The sequence below is a fragment of the Balearica regulorum genome, chromosome 1 (genome assembly GCF_011004875.1).
Source record: "Balearica regulorum gibbericeps isolate bBalReg1 chromosome 1, bBalReg1.pri, whole genome shotgun sequence".
Classification (NCBI taxonomy): domain Eukaryota; kingdom Metazoa; phylum Chordata; class Aves; order Gruiformes; family Gruidae; genus Balearica; species Balearica regulorum.
Genome location: NC_046184.1, coordinates 38,497,075 through 38,514,177, shown reverse-complemented (window position 1 = coordinate 38,514,177; position 17,103 = coordinate 38,497,075). Strand labels below are relative to the sequence as shown.

Here is a 17,103-nt window from a genome sequence, read left to right as displayed (position 1 = left end):
TACAGAAAAGAAAGGCAATGTAAAACATACTTTGCTTTTTATAAGGCATATTTAGCATTTTATAAGGTATACTTTCCCAAGTGAGGAATGGAAAATTGCAAAGCACTCAGCCAGGCTCGATGTTATTAAACCTCGGTTGAGTACAGTCACTCCAAAGCACTGCTCACTGCACAGTGCATTCTGCGTGCAAGTAAGAGAAAAAGATCTTAAGACAAGAACGATGCTCTCTGGCATGAAAATCACAGGCTTTATCGGTATTGCAGATGTAAACAATTTTTCTATTCCCATCTGCGGCAATCCTGGCAGACTGTGCTCGTTGAGTAGCGTCATTGAATCATTTGCTGCTTTGTCTCCTGCCTTTCTGAATAGGCCCATTACTGCTTCTTGGTGGCTTACGTCAGACCTACATCTTCCATGCAGGAGGTGGGTGTGCAAAAGTGCAAAGGTACACATGCCTGTTTCCTGCAATCTCCTATCTCCCAGCCTGTGCCTAAACTATTAGCCCAGCCAGGCTAACTATTCCACAGCTTTAGCCTGATTACTCTAAAAAGTTCTCAACTTTTCACCCTGAATCTTCTTTACAGCAGTTTAAGCCATGCTACCTCTTACATGATACTTTCTCCACACCTGGAGAAACTGCAACAGCCTTTTATAAAGTATTTGAACACTACCATCATGTTTCTCCTTCAGTCATCTCTGGGCTCAAACTATTAGCAGGAGATGACTCTGCAGCAATGCTCTGAAATTTTCTGTTTCTCAAGCAGAAGTGAGGCCGTCTCTACAAGGCATTTCAAAGAAAATTGCACTGCATGTATTAGGAGAGGTCAACACCAGATGCTTGTCCGGAACTCTAAATGCTTCTTCTGGGAGAACATCGGTGGTGGTGTTCAGCAGAGGCACATGCATAAAAACAGACAGCATAATTATTTCAAAACAGTTACTATTCAGCAATGCAAACAATGCATAAATTTCCAAATTCAGGATTCAAGCTGAAAGATCCTGCTCTGCAGCAACTAAAAATGCAAAATGACATTAGGAAAACCATAACATTATTATAATACTATATAATCACAGAATCATGTAATTTTTTTACTTATCCTTTGAGAATCTGAATACAGTAGAAGCCACTACTTTCCATTTTTTAAAAGCACTTTATTTTAAAAATAGTCTGATCAATAGATGTATGTAATACATTTCTAAAGTGTCTATCCCTTCAGTTTCTTGGCATGCTTTAGATAATATGCATAAGTTAAAGAATAACATATTGTGCTCCTCATCCCACATCCCAAAATTGTAGCTTTTGTGGATTCCTAAATGTGAGCTACAATCTTGAGCAACTTTGGGGGGGGGGAGAAGCAATTCCACGAGTATAAAGTCTGATTGTACAAAGTGCTACATGACGCCTGAGAACTGTTGAGCATCTTTGTATTCTATTGAACTGAGTTTACTTTGAAGACTAGGAGATAGATCTAGGAGAAACCTTGAATAAAATTCTACTTTGCATTACAGGTTTATAGAAGTGAAATTCATCTCTGGTGGGATATACACCGACAGAGAACATGAATGCCCAAAGCCTCTTTTACCAGTTATTGCTGAACACAACTGCATGTTTGTTGCCGAGGACAGCCCCAGCTTGCTGGAGAACTCTAGCATAGCAGCTAGAGGTGAATCAAAGGTGAAAGCCAGTAGAAGGGCTGATTTTTCAGCCTCTGGAACTTCATCTCCAGACCTTTCAGACCTAAACAGACACAGGAAATAGTGTTTAAGATAAACACAAACACAACTCTTCCTCAAGCCATCGTGAATCATGGCCAGGCCTGGGCGGGCACGCTGAAGAAATCTTCATAGGGAACCCAATCCTCCCCTGCTCACGCAAACCCCGCACGCAGAAGCTAAAGGACGCGGGTGTCTCTTCCCTCCCAAGGTCACTGCCCGCCCAGGCACACCGCGCCGAGGCCCCACACCCACCGGCCACCCGCGGCCTGGTGACGGCCGTTAGGCCGCAGCCGTTGGCACTGCCACCCGCCACCGCCGCCGCTCTCCTCAGCCCGGCCTCCCTCCCGCTGCAAACTCTGCCCACCCTGCAGCCACAGCGGGGAAGGCCGGGCGGGAAGGGAAGGAACGGGCGGGCGGCTACGGCCCGGCGCCGCGCAGAGTCCCCGCCGCCGGCCGGGCACGGCCGCCCCCACAGCGCCCCCTGGGCAGGCGGGCAGCCGCCCATCGACGAGCTCGACCGCTCGACGGAGGGCCCTGCTCGGCGGTGCGGAGTGCGATTGTCGCTCCCGGAAGCGGGGCGGTTGTCGCTGCTGAGGGGGGAGGCGGCGGTGAGGATGGCGGCGGCGGAGCAGTTCTACCCGCGGAGCTCCATCGAAGATGACTTCAACTATGGCAGCAACGTGGCCTCGGCCAGTGTTCACATCCGCATGGGTAGGGACCGGGGCGGGGGATGAGTGAGGCCGCCATCCCCTCTCCTTCGCCCCCCTCCAGCCCTTGCGGAGCGGCCCCTGCTGCCTCCCCTTGCTGGGCGGTGGAAGGGGGTGTCGTTCCCCAGCGCTCCCAGCTAGTTCCTCTCTGTTAACCCCATCGCCTGTGGCGTTCAGCTGAATTCAGGGTCTGCGCAGTATGTTAAGCTTCTGGGTAAAGGCTGTGAGTGGGGAGCCGAGGCGTTACTTAGTCCATCGAGGGTGAGAGAAAGATGCGTGGCTGGTGAAAGACTGGATTTCATCATTTCAGTGTATAGGGACAGGTCTTTTTATCTGAGGGATTAAACCCATGTAGGTTCAGACTTGATTTTTCCCAGAGTGATGCATTTTGAAGCCCAAACATGATACTTAAGATGTATAAAAGTTAAAATTGCTACTCGTAATCACAGTAGTTTAACCAGGAGGCTGAGGGATTTCAATTTCTTCTGAGAGGTGTTCAGATATTGTCTCTTCTGCTTAAGCGTTTGCGTGCTGTTAGGTCATACTAGTGGCCGTGAACTATTGCTTTGCTGTTAATACGCACATCTCCAATGCACTGAATACTCTTGTAGAAGGTTTTTAGTCAGTAATCATTGCTGAAATAGCTATAGTGTTACTGGATACATCTTGGAAGAAAAGCAACTGTGTGCTGTGAATTTTTATAAGAGATTTCTGATAAATAGGAGACCTCTTCCTATAAAAAATACAGTTTTATCTTTGGAAAATCAAGGATGCCATAGGAAATATGAAAGAGGTATTGCCATTAGCAAAATTGCTGATGCACTTAATAATGTGGGGAGAAGGCTATGCTAGCTAGCAAGCTGCTTCTAGGTTTGTGCAGTTTATTACAACAAAGTAGGCCCTGGTCCTTCATGGCTTACAAGCATATTTAACGTTACCTGCAGCAAGTATGTAATTCAGCTTCCTGTAGTATGTGCTCTTAAACTTGTTTAGGCTGTGCTGTTGAAGATTGACTTGCTTCTCCCTGTAAACTTACTCTTCCTTTCCGAGCATTTTGCCTAATGGACTTGGTCTTCTTCCATTCAGAACAGAGGATATCTATATGTCCTGAACCACTCCCCACACTTCATAATTTTAGAATTATGAAGCCTGTTAGCTTAATTCTGGGATTATTTTTTTCTAGCAGTCTGTATCTGTTGATACCCATTCAATACAATGCAAGTCGCAAATGATGATTAATGATATTTCACATGGCAGAAGGTAAATCAAATAGATACTACTGTAAAAGCTTTTCCTTTTTAAACTTTAATGGCTGTTTCTGTCTTCCACCAAACTTCCAAGTCAACCTTTCTTCATTTAGGTCCATTAGATACCAGTAATGTGATGTAGAAGGTATACCGTTAGTAATTTCTTGGTGAGGTTAGGTGTATATGGTTTTTAAAATAGTCTGAAGTAGTGTTTTTTACGGAATAGAGAGTTTCTAATGGTTCCTTATCAAACAGAAAGCTTGTGTCTGATTTACTGTTGAACATTGTAAGTGTAACTCAAAAGTGATTTCATTTTTATTTTCCTTATTCTAGCTTTTCTACGGAAAGTCTACAGCATTCTTTCCATTCAAGTTCTTTTGACCACAGTCACATCTGCAATTTTTCTGTACTCTACTGGAGTGCAGGCATTTGTTCATGAAAGGTAAATACTAAAATGAATTGGAGGTGTTTATCATGTGTAAGGTGTAGTTTATGTAGTTTGTTGCTCTGGAACACTTTAGTATTCCCAGTAGTTTTGATACCCTGTATTTTGATTCTGTAATAGAAATTTTGTAACCTGATAGAAAATTACTTTTCTTCTCTGACATTGTTCTGATTTGGCTCGCAGCTAAAAAAAACACAGAGCCGTTTGCTCACTTCCCCTCCCCTCAGTGGGATCGGGGAGAGAATCAAAAAGAAAAAGATAAAGCTCATGGGTTGAGATAAAGACAGTTTAATAGGACAGAAAAGGAAGATGATTGTGATAAGAATAATAGAATATTCAAAACAAATGATGCACAGCACAATTGCTCACCACCTGAAAGCGGTACTCAGCTAGTTCCTGAGCCACACTGCCTCCCAGCCAACTCCCCCAGTTATATGCAGAGCATGATGTCATATGGTATGGAATATCCCTTTGGCCAGTTTGGGTCAGGTGTCCTGGCTGTGTCCCCTCCCAGCTTCTTGGGCGCCCCGCACCTTCTCATTGGTAGGCCGGTATAAGAAGCTGAAAAGTCCTTGATTGCTTGGCAACAACTAAAATATTAGCATGTCATCAACATTATCCTCATCCTAAATCCAAACCACAGCACTACACCAGCTGTTAGGAAGAAAATTTAACTCCATCCAAGCCAAAACCAGGACAGACATTTTTCTCTTTGGTTTATTATCAAAATTTATTTTTATTATTATCATTAAAGTTATTTTAATCACTATTAATAGTGCTTATTTTAATATTTACGCTATGAAAACCTATACATCAGTAGCAAAACTTCTCAATTATTGACATTTCTTCTTTTATGATCTAAGTATCTGCTTTTAGAATCTGGAATGCTGTTCAAAAAAACTGAATCATATCTTACTCCTCTCCCTCCCTCCTTCCTCCATCTTCTTTTGGATTGTTTTTGGTTGTGGGTTTTGGGTTTTTTTTTCCCTGAAAACTAGTCTGCTAAAATTCGTGTGGGCTTGCTTCTTTTTGCCTCTCAAAAAACAAACTGTGGTGAATGGGCAGGGGAAAAGAACAACTAGGGAAAGGAGGAGGGCACCGAGTCCAGTTTTGGTTTTCACCCAAGTGCACTTGCAGACTTTGCTTTTACTTTCACTTCAAAGCCCAGATAAAAAAGGAGCATCAAACACTACGTGAAAGTTTGTATAAGCTGTAGTGCGTACAACAGAGGTTGTAAAACTACAGTTTTCTACTTAAATCTGATAATTTACAATCGTCCTGCTCACTTAGCACTGTTGTGATTTTGTGTTTCATTTTGGTCCAGTTTTTGCTAGGAAGGTTGCTTGAATGATGTAATTATAGGAATACTTACTGGTCAGTAATGATTTTCTTTGGTGCAGTTAGTGCCCATGTTTGTCGCATTCAGGTGCTTATAAAAAAAGAGTTCCCTGAACGTGAAGTTCTTAATAGGCAAAATATAACATATACTTTAATACTGTTAGTTTAGTACAGATGGATTTTCCTCTTCATACGGATTCATCTCCAGATGATGGATTCCTGGGCAATCTTTAGCTTCAGTATGAAAAAATTGTCTTTACTTGTGACTGTATTGTTTTTATGTGATTATCTGTGGTGATATGTTTTAGAGCAGTTCTGTAAAACTTGCTTTACATTAACTTTGGATATATGGAGCAGTATCTTCATCTAGGTGATCACTTGAAAACTTGTTTTATATAAACTGGTTTTTAGTCTTCCAGATACTTTATTTTAATTTTGATGACCTTTTTGTATGAAACTTTACAGGCCTGCCTTGCTTTTGATATCTGGGTTTGGATCTTTGGCTATAATCGTGGCACTGACCCTCTACAGACACCAGCATCCTGTGAATTTATACCTGCTTTTTGGATTTGTAAGTATTTATATAAATTCAATCTTAGTAGTCCCTAGAGTATCTTTCATTGTGATGAACTCCTTGAAGCAAACTAGTGGTGGCTAATTTGTTTTTCTTGTATTCCTTGAAAGATACCCTGTATACTTAAAAAGTTCTGAGTTACTTTTTTGGAGGTTCTATCTACAGGATGTTCCTAGATAGCCTCTACTTCATGTTTCTTCCAGCATCTTTTTAGGAAGAGTATTAGAACTTGGAATCACATTGAGCAAGCTTTTTTTTCTCTGTGTGTGTATAAATGTATCTATCTGTCTGCTCTCATTGTTCTGTTGATGTCAGTGATTTTTCTATGAAACTGCTCAGTAGGAAAGGAGGCATTTCTGTTACCTTATTTGTTTAATGGATGACCTCCAGCAGAGACCCAAATGCAACCAGCCATATATGTTTATTTCATTACTTGTTTTCTTTTTGATGATGAATTCTGAGCATGTTTCCAACAGAGGTAGGTCAATCAGAGCTGTCCTCAAATTTCAGTCTCCTGCCTGATGTTGCAGATTGGTAGATATGGGCTAACTGATGCTCTTGGACATTTTGGATTATGTAGCAAAACAGTCTTCTGAAAAGAAGTCAGAGTAGCACCATTGGAATTTGATGCTTTAGGAGTTGCCTAAATTGTATTTGTGATACAACAGAAAGAGAGCTTTGCTATGTAACTAAATAAACTGTTCAAATTGTAACACAGTTATATGCTTCCTGAATTCAGAACTCTTGCAGCAGAGTAAAATGGTTGAGAACTTTCAACAAGTGCAGCTGGAACAAAGAGTGATGTAATGGTTTGGCCAAATGTGGTGTGGGAATTTGTGATATGACAGTTTAAGTATTACGTTGCGTAGGAATAGCAGGATTCAAATCTGTGTGTGATAAATTGGTTTAAACAAATCATGGGTTAAATGTTCTGTTATTTCTGACCTCTTGGTTCGAGCCATAGGTACTTTTCTCCTCTTTTATTGTAATGAAACTTAATTTGAAATTACCTTTTTGAAAAATTCAGTGCTTGTACTAGCCTTCAGCCCAGACATCAATAATAGGTTTGATTTTATGTTGGCTGTTTCAAAACAAGGACAAGTGGGAAAAGGAAATTGATGCAGACACTTAGCTGTCTAATGAGATTTTAAGAGTGTTGGATGAAAGTATTTCAAATATTGAAAAGCATGCAAAAATCTGAAAACAATTAATTTCTTATAGCAGCTCTATAAGCTCTATTTCTATATGGAGAAATTTTATAGCCCCTTGAATGGTTTGTAAGAAGTGTGATAAGAATGCTGTGTGCTTTGAGTAGAAAACCTAAATGGCTTTTTTCTACAGTGGCTGTCTCTTGTTCATTTTCAGTTTATATTGTATTATTTTTATGTAACACAACAACTTCCAGCACAGTAAGGCAGTATGATTTCTTGTTAAAACTAAACATGTTTTCACATACAAAGATGTAACAGGAGACCTAACGTATTGCATGCTGGGCTTACATAGCAGAATGGGACTCATGGCATGTGAAGTCTCCATGTAAGTGTTTTGTGAGGTTTTTTTAATCCTTGTAATTTTTTGTTTTTACTTTTTGTAGACCATACTGGAAGCACTGACAGTTGCCATTACAGGTAAATGGTAGCCATCCTATTGTCTGATTCCTTAAAGAAATTGGAAAAGGAATCCAATATGTTGTACTAATTGCCATCTGAGATTCCTAGACGTGATTAAAGTGATAATAAATCCCATGTTTGAAAATTTTAATGACAGTAATATGAATTTAGCAAAAAAACCCCAGGGAATCAACAGAGAAAACTGGATGCTGATCCAGAACTGAAACTGTGTAAACTTGAAGTGAAAAATGAGTTGTGCCATCCATTCTTTTGGTACAGCTAGCAATGTTCTTTCCTATAAGGCAGCTCTCAGCAGAGCTGCAAGTGAAATAACCTCGTCTTCCCCCTCTGTTTCCTCCAAGGGGATTAATTTGAGCATGAAGAGTTCTGTACTTTGTTGTCAGGGTTGAGATGGGGTGGTGTGCGGAGAAGTTACAGCATCACCTTGCACTGTAGCTTCCAGCAATCATTATGGTTTATGGTCTCCTGAAAAAAAAAAAAAAAAGCCATTTGGGGAAAGGAAAGATTGAGGAAGGAGGGAATAGAAAAGTTCCATTCATTTCTCTTATCTTTCTCTTCCTACCCCCTAACCAAAACTTTTATGAGCCTTTGCAGGGGACTGATTGTCTTGTGATTTAATTTTTTGTTGTTTGAGCATCCTGAAAAATTCAGGTAGCTTTTTCCTTAAGATCTCAGATATCTAGACTTAAAAATACTTCTTATTGTCTTTTTTTGTTTGTTTGTTTTTATTGTGAGTAAGATCTGTTATCTCCATTTAGGAAGCTACAGCTATACTGTAACTGTCAAACTTAGCTAGTGCAAGGGTCTGTAAGTCCTATGATCATAACTTCGAAGTGCAAAGGCAAGTTCAGGCACAATTTACTTTTTTTGTTCATAGTTAAGATTATTTTTTTTCCTGTCTGTGAAAGTTTAAACTTCTGTTTTCTCAACAGAAAATTTAGCAAATGTATGGTGTAGTGCTCTTTAAATGACAGTTTACTACTTCTGTTTATAGTGAGTTTCTATGATGTGTCCATCGTCTTGCAAGCCTTTATTCTTACTACTGCTGTATTTCTTGGACTGACTGCATATACCTTGCAGTCAAAGAGAGACTTCAGCAAATTTGGAGCAGGGTATGTTGTCATATTAATGATTGGGGTTTTTTTTTAAGCTAGTTTTTCCTTTTTTAAAGCAAGCTTTGCAGATATGATAATGAACACAGGTCAATAGAACTTGCTTCAAGGGAATGGTGAGACTGTTATTTATCTTAAATTATTAATTTTATGCAGTTCTGTTTTCTTGGTAAAAAATTCTTTTCTGTGATTATGATTCTTAAAACCATAGTATTACACTAAAGCACTAGTTTATCTGGATTTTTCACTCAAAGGGAAGCTGCTTCAGATATTTTTTAAAAAGTACATTTAGGACAACTTTTGACAGCTTTATAAAACCGAGTTTTACTGCTGATGCCAATGAACAGTTGGCATCTAAGAATTAGGGACATTGACTTACCAAATATATTATAAAGAGGTTTTATAGAAAGGGAAGAGATTTTAAGTAAAATTTAAAAGAAAATATATTGTTACTCACAGTTTAATTTTTTTTTTCAGCCTCTTTGCTTGTTTGTGGATTTTAATCTTCTCGGGTTTCTTGAGGGTAAGATACCTTGTGTTTACAGTTAAAAAATATTCTTTACCATAAATCTTTTACTAACTTCTAGTATAACAACAAGGGTTTGGACAGTTCAATATAGCTTAATGAAAGAAATTTCCTAACCAGATCCATTATTGCTGTTGATTGTGCTGCTGATCTTCTAACCATTTGTTTCCAATTCATTTTTTTGTTGGATGCTGTTCTTGCTAACATGTGAGTGGTATTTGCGTCGCTTGATGAAATTTGTCAGTCGAGATCCACGACTTGACTGAGAAAATGGGAAGGAGATTTGGGGTTTAATTGCATTTTGTTTTTCTAATCTTTCTGCTGTTAATATTCTGGAGACCAGAGCTTCCTCTCTCTGAAGTGGAGGCACTTTTACTCAGTTCAAGAGATTGTGTGACTGGAGACTATATGAAATAAGAACATTGAAATATAATACTGTATTTGTATGTATATAATAGTAAAAAGTCAGTGTGTATCCTTGTTTGAAGTATGGCGTATCACTATGCAGGGATTTTAATATTAAAAAGAAAATTAAATTTACAAATTTTTTTTTCATGTTTCATTTGCCTCCAGCTGTTTTTCTATAGTGAGACAATAGAGTTGGTGTTTGCTGCTGCCGGAGCTCTTCTGTTCTGTGGATTTATTATTTATGACACTCATTTGCTGATGCACAAATTATCCCCTGAAGAGTACATACTGGCTGCAATCAATCTCTACTTGGACATCATCAATCTGTTCTTACACCTGCTGCGTTTACTAGAAGCATTTAATAAAAAATAGTCAAAAGCGGTGTGGTTTGACTATAGCATATATAAAGTTAAGTACCTAAATAGCATTTGGATGATCTACAAACTGTGTAGCTCTGTCTTCTGGACACTGAATCTTTATTATTTTTTCATTCCATTAATATTGATCCCTTAGGGGGAAAAAAAAAAAGGCTTTTTATGTAGCTAAACTTCTTCTCTAGAATATATATTTTATGTAGTTGACAGGCTGTCATCATTTCAGTCACTTTTTAAATCACTTAATTTGCACTTGACATAATTCACAAGTAAAATACTTGCCAACTTGCGATTGCTCCAGAGTAAGCCTCTCTCTGCTCTTCTGTAGCTGCTGGAAAGGTTTCCTTTGGGATTGTAAGTGTGTGCACCACATAAGGGTAGCCTGAGTTTATCATTATGCAATGTTTTACTAAGCTAAAATTTTTTTATAGTTTTTGTTTGGTAAAATGGAATGCCGTCTCTAACAGAGATACTCTGTTCTTGTTAAGGGCTGTCTGATTATTATGTAAGCCGTGAGGGTGTTAATTAAAGGGAATGTTCTTCATGTAAGTATTATTTCTTGCCTATCTTTCAGTGTTCTGAAAAATCATTTGGCGATGGATTCTGGCATTTTATCAACTTGTGTATATTAAGGTTAATCGTCCGTACGTAAAAATTGGGAAACCTTTGGTCTGTTCTTGCAGCTGAGACCGGAGGCCTCGGGGGCGAGGAGAAGGAGCGTTGCTATCCTTGCCGAGCGCTGGCCGGCGGGGACCGGCTGCTCACCAAGCTGCTGAAACCCTGGAAGGGCAGGCAGGGTAAAAACGATTTTGAAAGGCTTTCTTACTTCATCTGCAGCGTTTCTGTGGAAGTATGGTTACCGCTCGCTGTCGTGTCAGCGAGAGGTCAGCAGAAAGGTGACGCGCTACGTGGGGAACGCCCCACGTCCTACACGCTGGAACTTGACCGAGGCCACGAATTGTTTTGAGCAAGCGCGACGATTTCTCTCATCTGTCGTAGGGTTTCATTAAGAAATGTGTGGAATTAGCTAAAAATAAAACTTCGCTTTTTTCCTTGTGATGAAATACGTGTTTATTTTATCACCCATCCCCACCACTCGGTGCTTGGACGTTATTCCCCGCCCGCAGCTCGGTCCGTGGCACACGCACGGGGTGGGAAGGCGGCGGGGCGGGGCGGGGCTCGCCTTCCTCCCGCCGGTGGCGGCCGGGGCGCGCTGGCTCGGAGAGTTACGGTAGGCGCTGCCGGCCCGCGGGGAGGCGGGGGAAGTTCGGTAGGGGCGGGGCCTGACGAGATCAGCCTGCGCCGCCCTGCGCATGCGCGGACAGGGATCGCAGCCCAGCGCGAGGGTGGACGGCGGGCCTCGTGCGCGGCTGGGGTGAGCGGGGGGAGGGGCGGGCCCCCCCAGTTCGCGTGCTGCCCGGCCGTTGGGAGGCCCTTAACGGCTCCTCTGCCCTGCGCTTGCTTCGCCCTCACTGCTTCCCTTTTCCCTCCCTCAGGACATGGCGAAGAGCTTGAGGAGCAAATGGAAGAGGAAGATGCGGGCGGAGAAGAGGAAGAAGAACGCGCCCAGGGAGTTGGAGAGGCTGAAAAAAATCCTGGGAACCAACGCGGATGTCGTCATGGAGGAGGTCAAGGAGGTGGCGACCGTGCTGCCCCCTAATAAAGTCCTCGAGCAGGGGGGTAAGTTGGGCTCTCGCTGGGCGGTGCTGGAGTTACGGGGAGGGCCCCGCTGACAAACCGGACCGGCCCCCGAGCGAGGCCGAGGCGCCCGCGCCTGACCCAAATCTTTAGCTTTTAAAGCTAAAAGATGCTGTTAAATCATTGAATCTGGTCACATCACAACATTAGCTTCTGTATTGCATCCGGTCACTTGTGGAACAAGCTTATTAACGTTTGATTTAAAGCATGTAATATCTTATAGAGACATGTCTCTCTGTGAAGACATCAGGTGAGTGAGGATTCATCCCTTAGCAGTTGTTCCAATCACAGCGTTATATTTGCTGTTAAACTGCAGATAGGATATAATTTCCCTCCTAGTTAAAGGAAGACAGTAAACATATAAAAATTGGATCTAAATCTAAAGTAATTTTGTAGAGATTTTGTCAAGAATAAAATGATTTTTTTTTTCCTTTTCAAATGTACTGTCTCAGGGTAGAGGGAGTAGGGACCGTGGGTTTGTGTGCTAATTAATGCTGCGTTGCACATGGTGCAGAAGTGGGGGGTATCAGGTGTCTACACGTAATACTACCTGCCTCTCTATTCCTTGAATAGGATGTAATCTGTAAAGGAAGTAACCCAGGAAGTGGAAACAAAGGTTTTAAATAGCTAGATACTGGACAGGAGTCAGAAGGACACCTCTTTCCAAAACTGCAGTCCAAACTAAATCATAATCCTCCTTACTTCTCCAGTTTATGCCACTTAAGCTGTTGGGATATGATTTTTATGTGGCATGCAGAAGTCTCTTGAGATGCCACAATGGGGATGTAGAATAATATGATTCTGTGATTCTAATAATGATAGTAATAGCTGTCAGTCACTCAGTCAGTGTTTCAGAAATTAGGAGAGACAGGGAAGTGTGGTGAGGTTGAATAGCAGAGCCTGTAAACTATATTGAAAATGGAAATCGAATCCTATATAAAAATACTGGCCCGATTAAGGGTAGCTTGGAGTATAATTTGTAATTTTATCCATGGTTCTGATTTGTCCCATAAACCAGATGTAAAAGTTATTCTTTATGGGACTGTTAGAATTTATTTTCCAAAATGTTTTGGAACATTGTCAACCTTCTGATGCTGAAGCTGGAGGAAACATCGATGTCTTAAACCTAGTTTCTGAAGCAAATGACTGGCTATCTGTCATTTCTGCACCCCCTTCCAAGTCTACTGGCAACTTTTCTACAAGTTTCACTTGGCCTTTGTAGAGATAGCAGCCTCAGAAATACCAAAGAATATGTATATATTTCACAAAACAGCTACAAGTTTTGCGAAAGTAACGGTGTCATCTTTGAGAGGACCTTTCAGCACTAACTGTTTGTGGACACAAGGGAATTCACATGGCCAAATGTTATAAGGACTGAAGTAGATGAAAGCTTCTTCCCACATACGTACTTTCAACAGAGAGGTGAATAATTTTCCAGCCTAAGAAAGTATATAGGTGTATACTATGGACATTTTCCTGTGTTACTTTAAGGTATTTTTTTCACAGCACACTGTGAAATTTATTTATTTATTTTGTTGTCAGGAGAAAAAATAATGGAAGGTCTGGCTAGCCTTTGGTCAAAAATGGTTTTGTAGGGTTTTTTTAAAACTTTGTGGGCATGCACATATTTTTCAAGATAATTATATCCTCTATTTTGGTAAACTACTTTTATAGCTTTTTCCTTTCGTCCTTTTCTCTTTGTCTTTAGCCCCTTTGATATGTTTTCTTTATGTCCTTGGACCGCTTCTGTTCAGTAGGTTTCTTCCTTATACTAATTTCTACAGCATCCTTGAGATTGCAGAGTATGAGGAAAACATTGTGCTATGTGAACAACTGGTATTATTATTTGTCCAGGAGTATTTCTTCATTCAGTTAATGTTGCGGCTGACTTTGATTGTGGATGTGCTTTTTTGCAGTCAAAATTCATGTAAAGATTAATCTTAATCGTATGATAGGAGAGGAATTGGGGAAGAAGCTTATGTATATAGAGTTGGTTTTCTTGGGGTGTTGGTTTTTTTGTGTTGTGTTGTTGGAGGCCATGTCTCATTCTATGACATTTGGAAAAAAACACTGTTAAGAAGGCCTTGTGTTCTGTTTCTCTGGTGTCTCAGGAGGTTTCTGGAGCTGGCACTCTTCTTTGCTGCCAGTCCCATGCTGGATCAGCCTTTGGTTGTGCCAGCAGGCTGTAGGCCTCTGCAGATTCTCTGCTGACAAGTATTCACATCCCAATTTCAGGGCTCCCTAAACACATCTCTGTGGTGCAGATCTGTGTAGACACATCGGTGGATTGGAAATAAGGTTGAAATTAAATAGTAGAGCGTGGTTCAAATCTGTACTTAACTAGGTGTTCCTCTTGTAGCCTTGTCTCACTGAGACATGACATTCATGTGGTGTTAGCTAGCTGGGGACACCGTTCTTGGGAGCGACCATGTCACAGGAAGCCTTCCTGATCCTAGAGATTAATCCTCTCTTTCTGTCTCTAAAGATAGTAGACTTGACCTTGTGGTCACTTCTTGATGCAAATGTAGCATCACTGGCTCGTGCTTCATACTGTCATTGTGTTTCAGCTTTTCTCTTTATTCTTCTCTTTACCTGTCTTCATCTTCCACTCAATTTAATTTAAATTTTTTAGAAGAGATCTTAAACATTACATCATAAAAAGTGTTTAATTGTGCATATGTTTCAGGAAGCCTGTGGTTTCCTGTATAGTTGCAGCTTTTGATGGAGACCACACACGTTTTTAGACACAGTATTGGAACAGATGGCAAACTAAAGAATAAGGTCCTTTGCGCAGACATGGGCCTTTATGGAAAATTCTGCATATTTACTATCAGCTGTTGAAGTTACTGGGTTATAATTGTATTGGTTTGGAAAGTGCTTTCTACGTGCAAATACTGTTGTGTGTAGGGATATTTTTATCATTTTTGGCAATCTAGTAACAAAATAGCTTCTGTGAAACTGATTCATGTATTTTACTCACTATAGATACTTTTGTTTTTCAGATGACTGCAAAATGGACATAGATAATAAACGAAACAAAAAGACTCTTCTAGACCAGCATGGACAGTACCCAATATGGATGAATTCCAGGCAGAGAAAGAAGTTTAAGGCACAGCGTGTTAAAGGGAAAAAAAAATCAAAATTGGCCAAAGGCCTAGTCTGGTAAAATCAGAGTTTTGTAAGATCATATTTTACTCACAAAATAAGTATCCCAAATAAGTACATGATATTTTTGTGCTTGGCCACCGAGTATAATTTATTGTGTTGCATGGACTTTTGAAGAGATTGTTAGGCCAGCAAATCATGAAAGCAATATCAACTTGGTGTCTGCCAAACTTAAAAAATAATAATACAAAAAGTAAGCTGAGTGCCTTTGAATAGACTAAGTGTCTGTGGTTATCTGTTTTCTTGAGGGGGAAGGGTCTTCATCTTTTATGTTGCGAACATTGAAAATGCTAAAGGAAATCCTAAAAATAATGAAACTGTAAATGTTTTTTGTATTGTGGTCTTTGTCAATGTAACCTGTCTTGTAGTAAATTTAACCAAAGGATTCTGTAAATTCACCATATCCTTTAAATTCTTCTGTAAAATTACTTTTGTTGCGCCGATTTTTGTTGCTTTTAACATCTGGTAATTAAGAAAAACAGTCTTTTAATATGTAACTTAAAAGAGGTTATACACTGAAATCAACACCAAGGTTTCACAAAACTTCTGTAAGTAAAAAACCAAAGTCTTCACAAAGAGAAAGTTGTTGGAACAAAAACATATTTCATTGCTGTCTGCAACTGAAATATTGTTGGAACTAAATAACTGAAAGTAAACCTGATTAATATGAGAGAATAGAAATGCGCAGATTAGAAATAAAATTTGTTATTTAAGACCTTTTCCAAGTTTTAGTAAAGTAAATGAGAATTTACTTTTCCATATGTATTTTCAGTAGCCTTTTATTCTTCTTACAATGGTACTCATCTATCATGCTTTACATTGTGGGCATAGGATAAAATATTGCATGATTGCATAGCAGATGCCGTTTGTACATGATTAGTTACAGTTGGTTGCACATTACTCAGCAATAACACACGATGACAGATGCAAGAATTAGTTGCCCTGAAAGCTTGTGTTTTTAAAATGTCTCTCATTACAAGGATGGAAATAATTACAGTACCGGTCCTGCAGTATGTTGCCTCTTGAAGTACCATGCATCAATACAGAGCGTAACCTTTGTCCAGCTTCATCCAAGATGGGATCCACATTCTGTAATTGCCCACAAATTGCAACGTATCTCTGTTGATAACTTGGGCATAGGAAATAGGATTTATTCCTTTGAAGGTAATTACACTAGTTTATACTGTGCTAAAATCCACTGAGAAGACATTGACCTGATAGAAAAGTTAGTTTTTCTTGAAAAATATGGTGGGATTTTTATTATTGTTAGGGGAAAAGTATTCTGATGCTCAGGTAAAGAGCTCCAAAGACGTTGGAGGAAATACCAATGCTTCTGTTTTCACATATGTTGACAGTTAATGAGACTTGGTAAGGTGTATAGATCAAAGTTTACTAAATGATGTGCCATTAATAACTTTGGACTTTAAAAATATTTCCATTAAGTTGATAATAACCCTGCTAAAAAAACCAGATGCTCTTATTTTTTTTGTTTTATTAGATAAATGGGTCTAGATTTCAGTATCAAACATTTAGATTAGTGCTACTTAAAAATTAATATGGAGGAAAGTGTCCTTTAAGGATCAAATTATGTTTATCCAAAAATGGAATAACAGTTTGTGTTTGTTTACTATTTTAATGACATAGACTGTATTTTGCTGAATGTGTGCTTTGGGAGGTTGTGGAGTGGAGCTTCTTGGGTTTAAGTGCTAACAATTTGGCTTCTTTCTGTAGAGTAAGCACAGTGCTATTTTTAACATGCTTGTTTGTAAATCAGATTACTTTCAAGCAGCTGCTGGTGGGAAAGCAGGCTGCTTTTCCTGTGTGGGGGTAATCTAATTGGCAAAGTACTCCCATTTAAATGTACGGCTTCAGAGTGAGTTTATTCTCATTCTTTAGGTGCGCAGCCATACTCTGTATCTCATCTTAATCAAGGCTGCCATCCCTGTACTGGCTGTATTTTCTCTCCCTGGAGTAGTTCCAGTTCTGCCTCTGCTCCTTCTATAAGAGAAAATGATCTGCACAGCTGAATACTCTTTCTGATTTCTGCTTTCATGACCTAGCCCTGAGCTTTGTTGCGCAAATTTATTAGTCTACTGCTTTTGTGACCAGATTAGGGATTTGGATATCAAATGAGAGACAGCAGACGCTGCACTGATCTTTTA

General features: G+C 39.9%; 2 protein-coding genes across 2 annotated transcripts; both read left to right on the top strand.

Annotated features, from left to right (window-relative positions):
• Positions 1–2,227: 2,227 nt before the first annotated feature.
• On the top strand, positions 2,228–11,142 carry TMBIM4 (transmembrane BAX inhibitor motif containing 4). Its single transcript, XM_010302307.2, has 7 exons — positions 2,228–2,427; positions 4,004–4,112; positions 5,919–6,024; positions 7,622–7,655; positions 8,653–8,770; positions 9,248–9,293; positions 9,870–11,142. The coding sequence occupies exons 1-7, from the start codon at positions 2,331–2,333 to the stop codon at positions 10,074–10,076; spliced, it is 717 nt and encodes a 238-aa protein (XP_010300609.2). The 5' UTR covers positions 2,228–2,330; the 3' UTR covers positions 10,077–11,142.
• A 204-nt stretch (positions 11,143–11,346) lies between these two features.
• On the top strand, positions 11,347–15,700 carry LLPH (LLP homolog, long-term synaptic facilitation factor). Its single transcript, XM_075746000.1, has 3 exons — positions 11,347–11,453; positions 11,575–11,758; positions 14,779–15,700. Exons 2-3 carry the CDS (start codon positions 11,578–11,580, stop codon positions 14,940–14,942), a joined length of 345 nt encoding a protein of 114 aa, XP_075602115.1. The 5' UTR covers positions 11,347–11,453; positions 11,575–11,577; the 3' UTR covers positions 14,943–15,700.
• Positions 15,701–17,103: the final 1,403 nt, after the last annotated feature.

Coding starts and splice junctions, on each gene's coding strand:
- TMBIM4 (XM_010302307.2), top strand. CDS start 2,331: ATGGCGGCGGCGGAGCAGTTCTACCCGCGGAGCTCCATCGAAGATGAC. Junction 8,771..9,247: donor TTCAGCAAATTTGGAGCAGG/GTATGTTGTCAT, acceptor TTTTTTTTTCAG/CCTCTTTGCTTGTTTGTGGA. Junction 9,294..9,869: donor TCTTCTCGGGTTTCTTGAGG/GTAAGATACCTT, acceptor ATTTGCCTCCAG/CTGTTTTTCTATAGTGAGAC.
- LLPH (XM_075746000.1), top strand. CDS start 11,578: ATGGCGAAGAGCTTGAGGAGCAAATGGAAGAGGAAGATGCGGGCGGAG. Junction 11,759..14,778: donor TAAAGTCCTCGAGCAGGGGG/GTAAGTTGGGCT, acceptor TTTGTTTTTCAG/ATGACTGCAAAATGGACATA.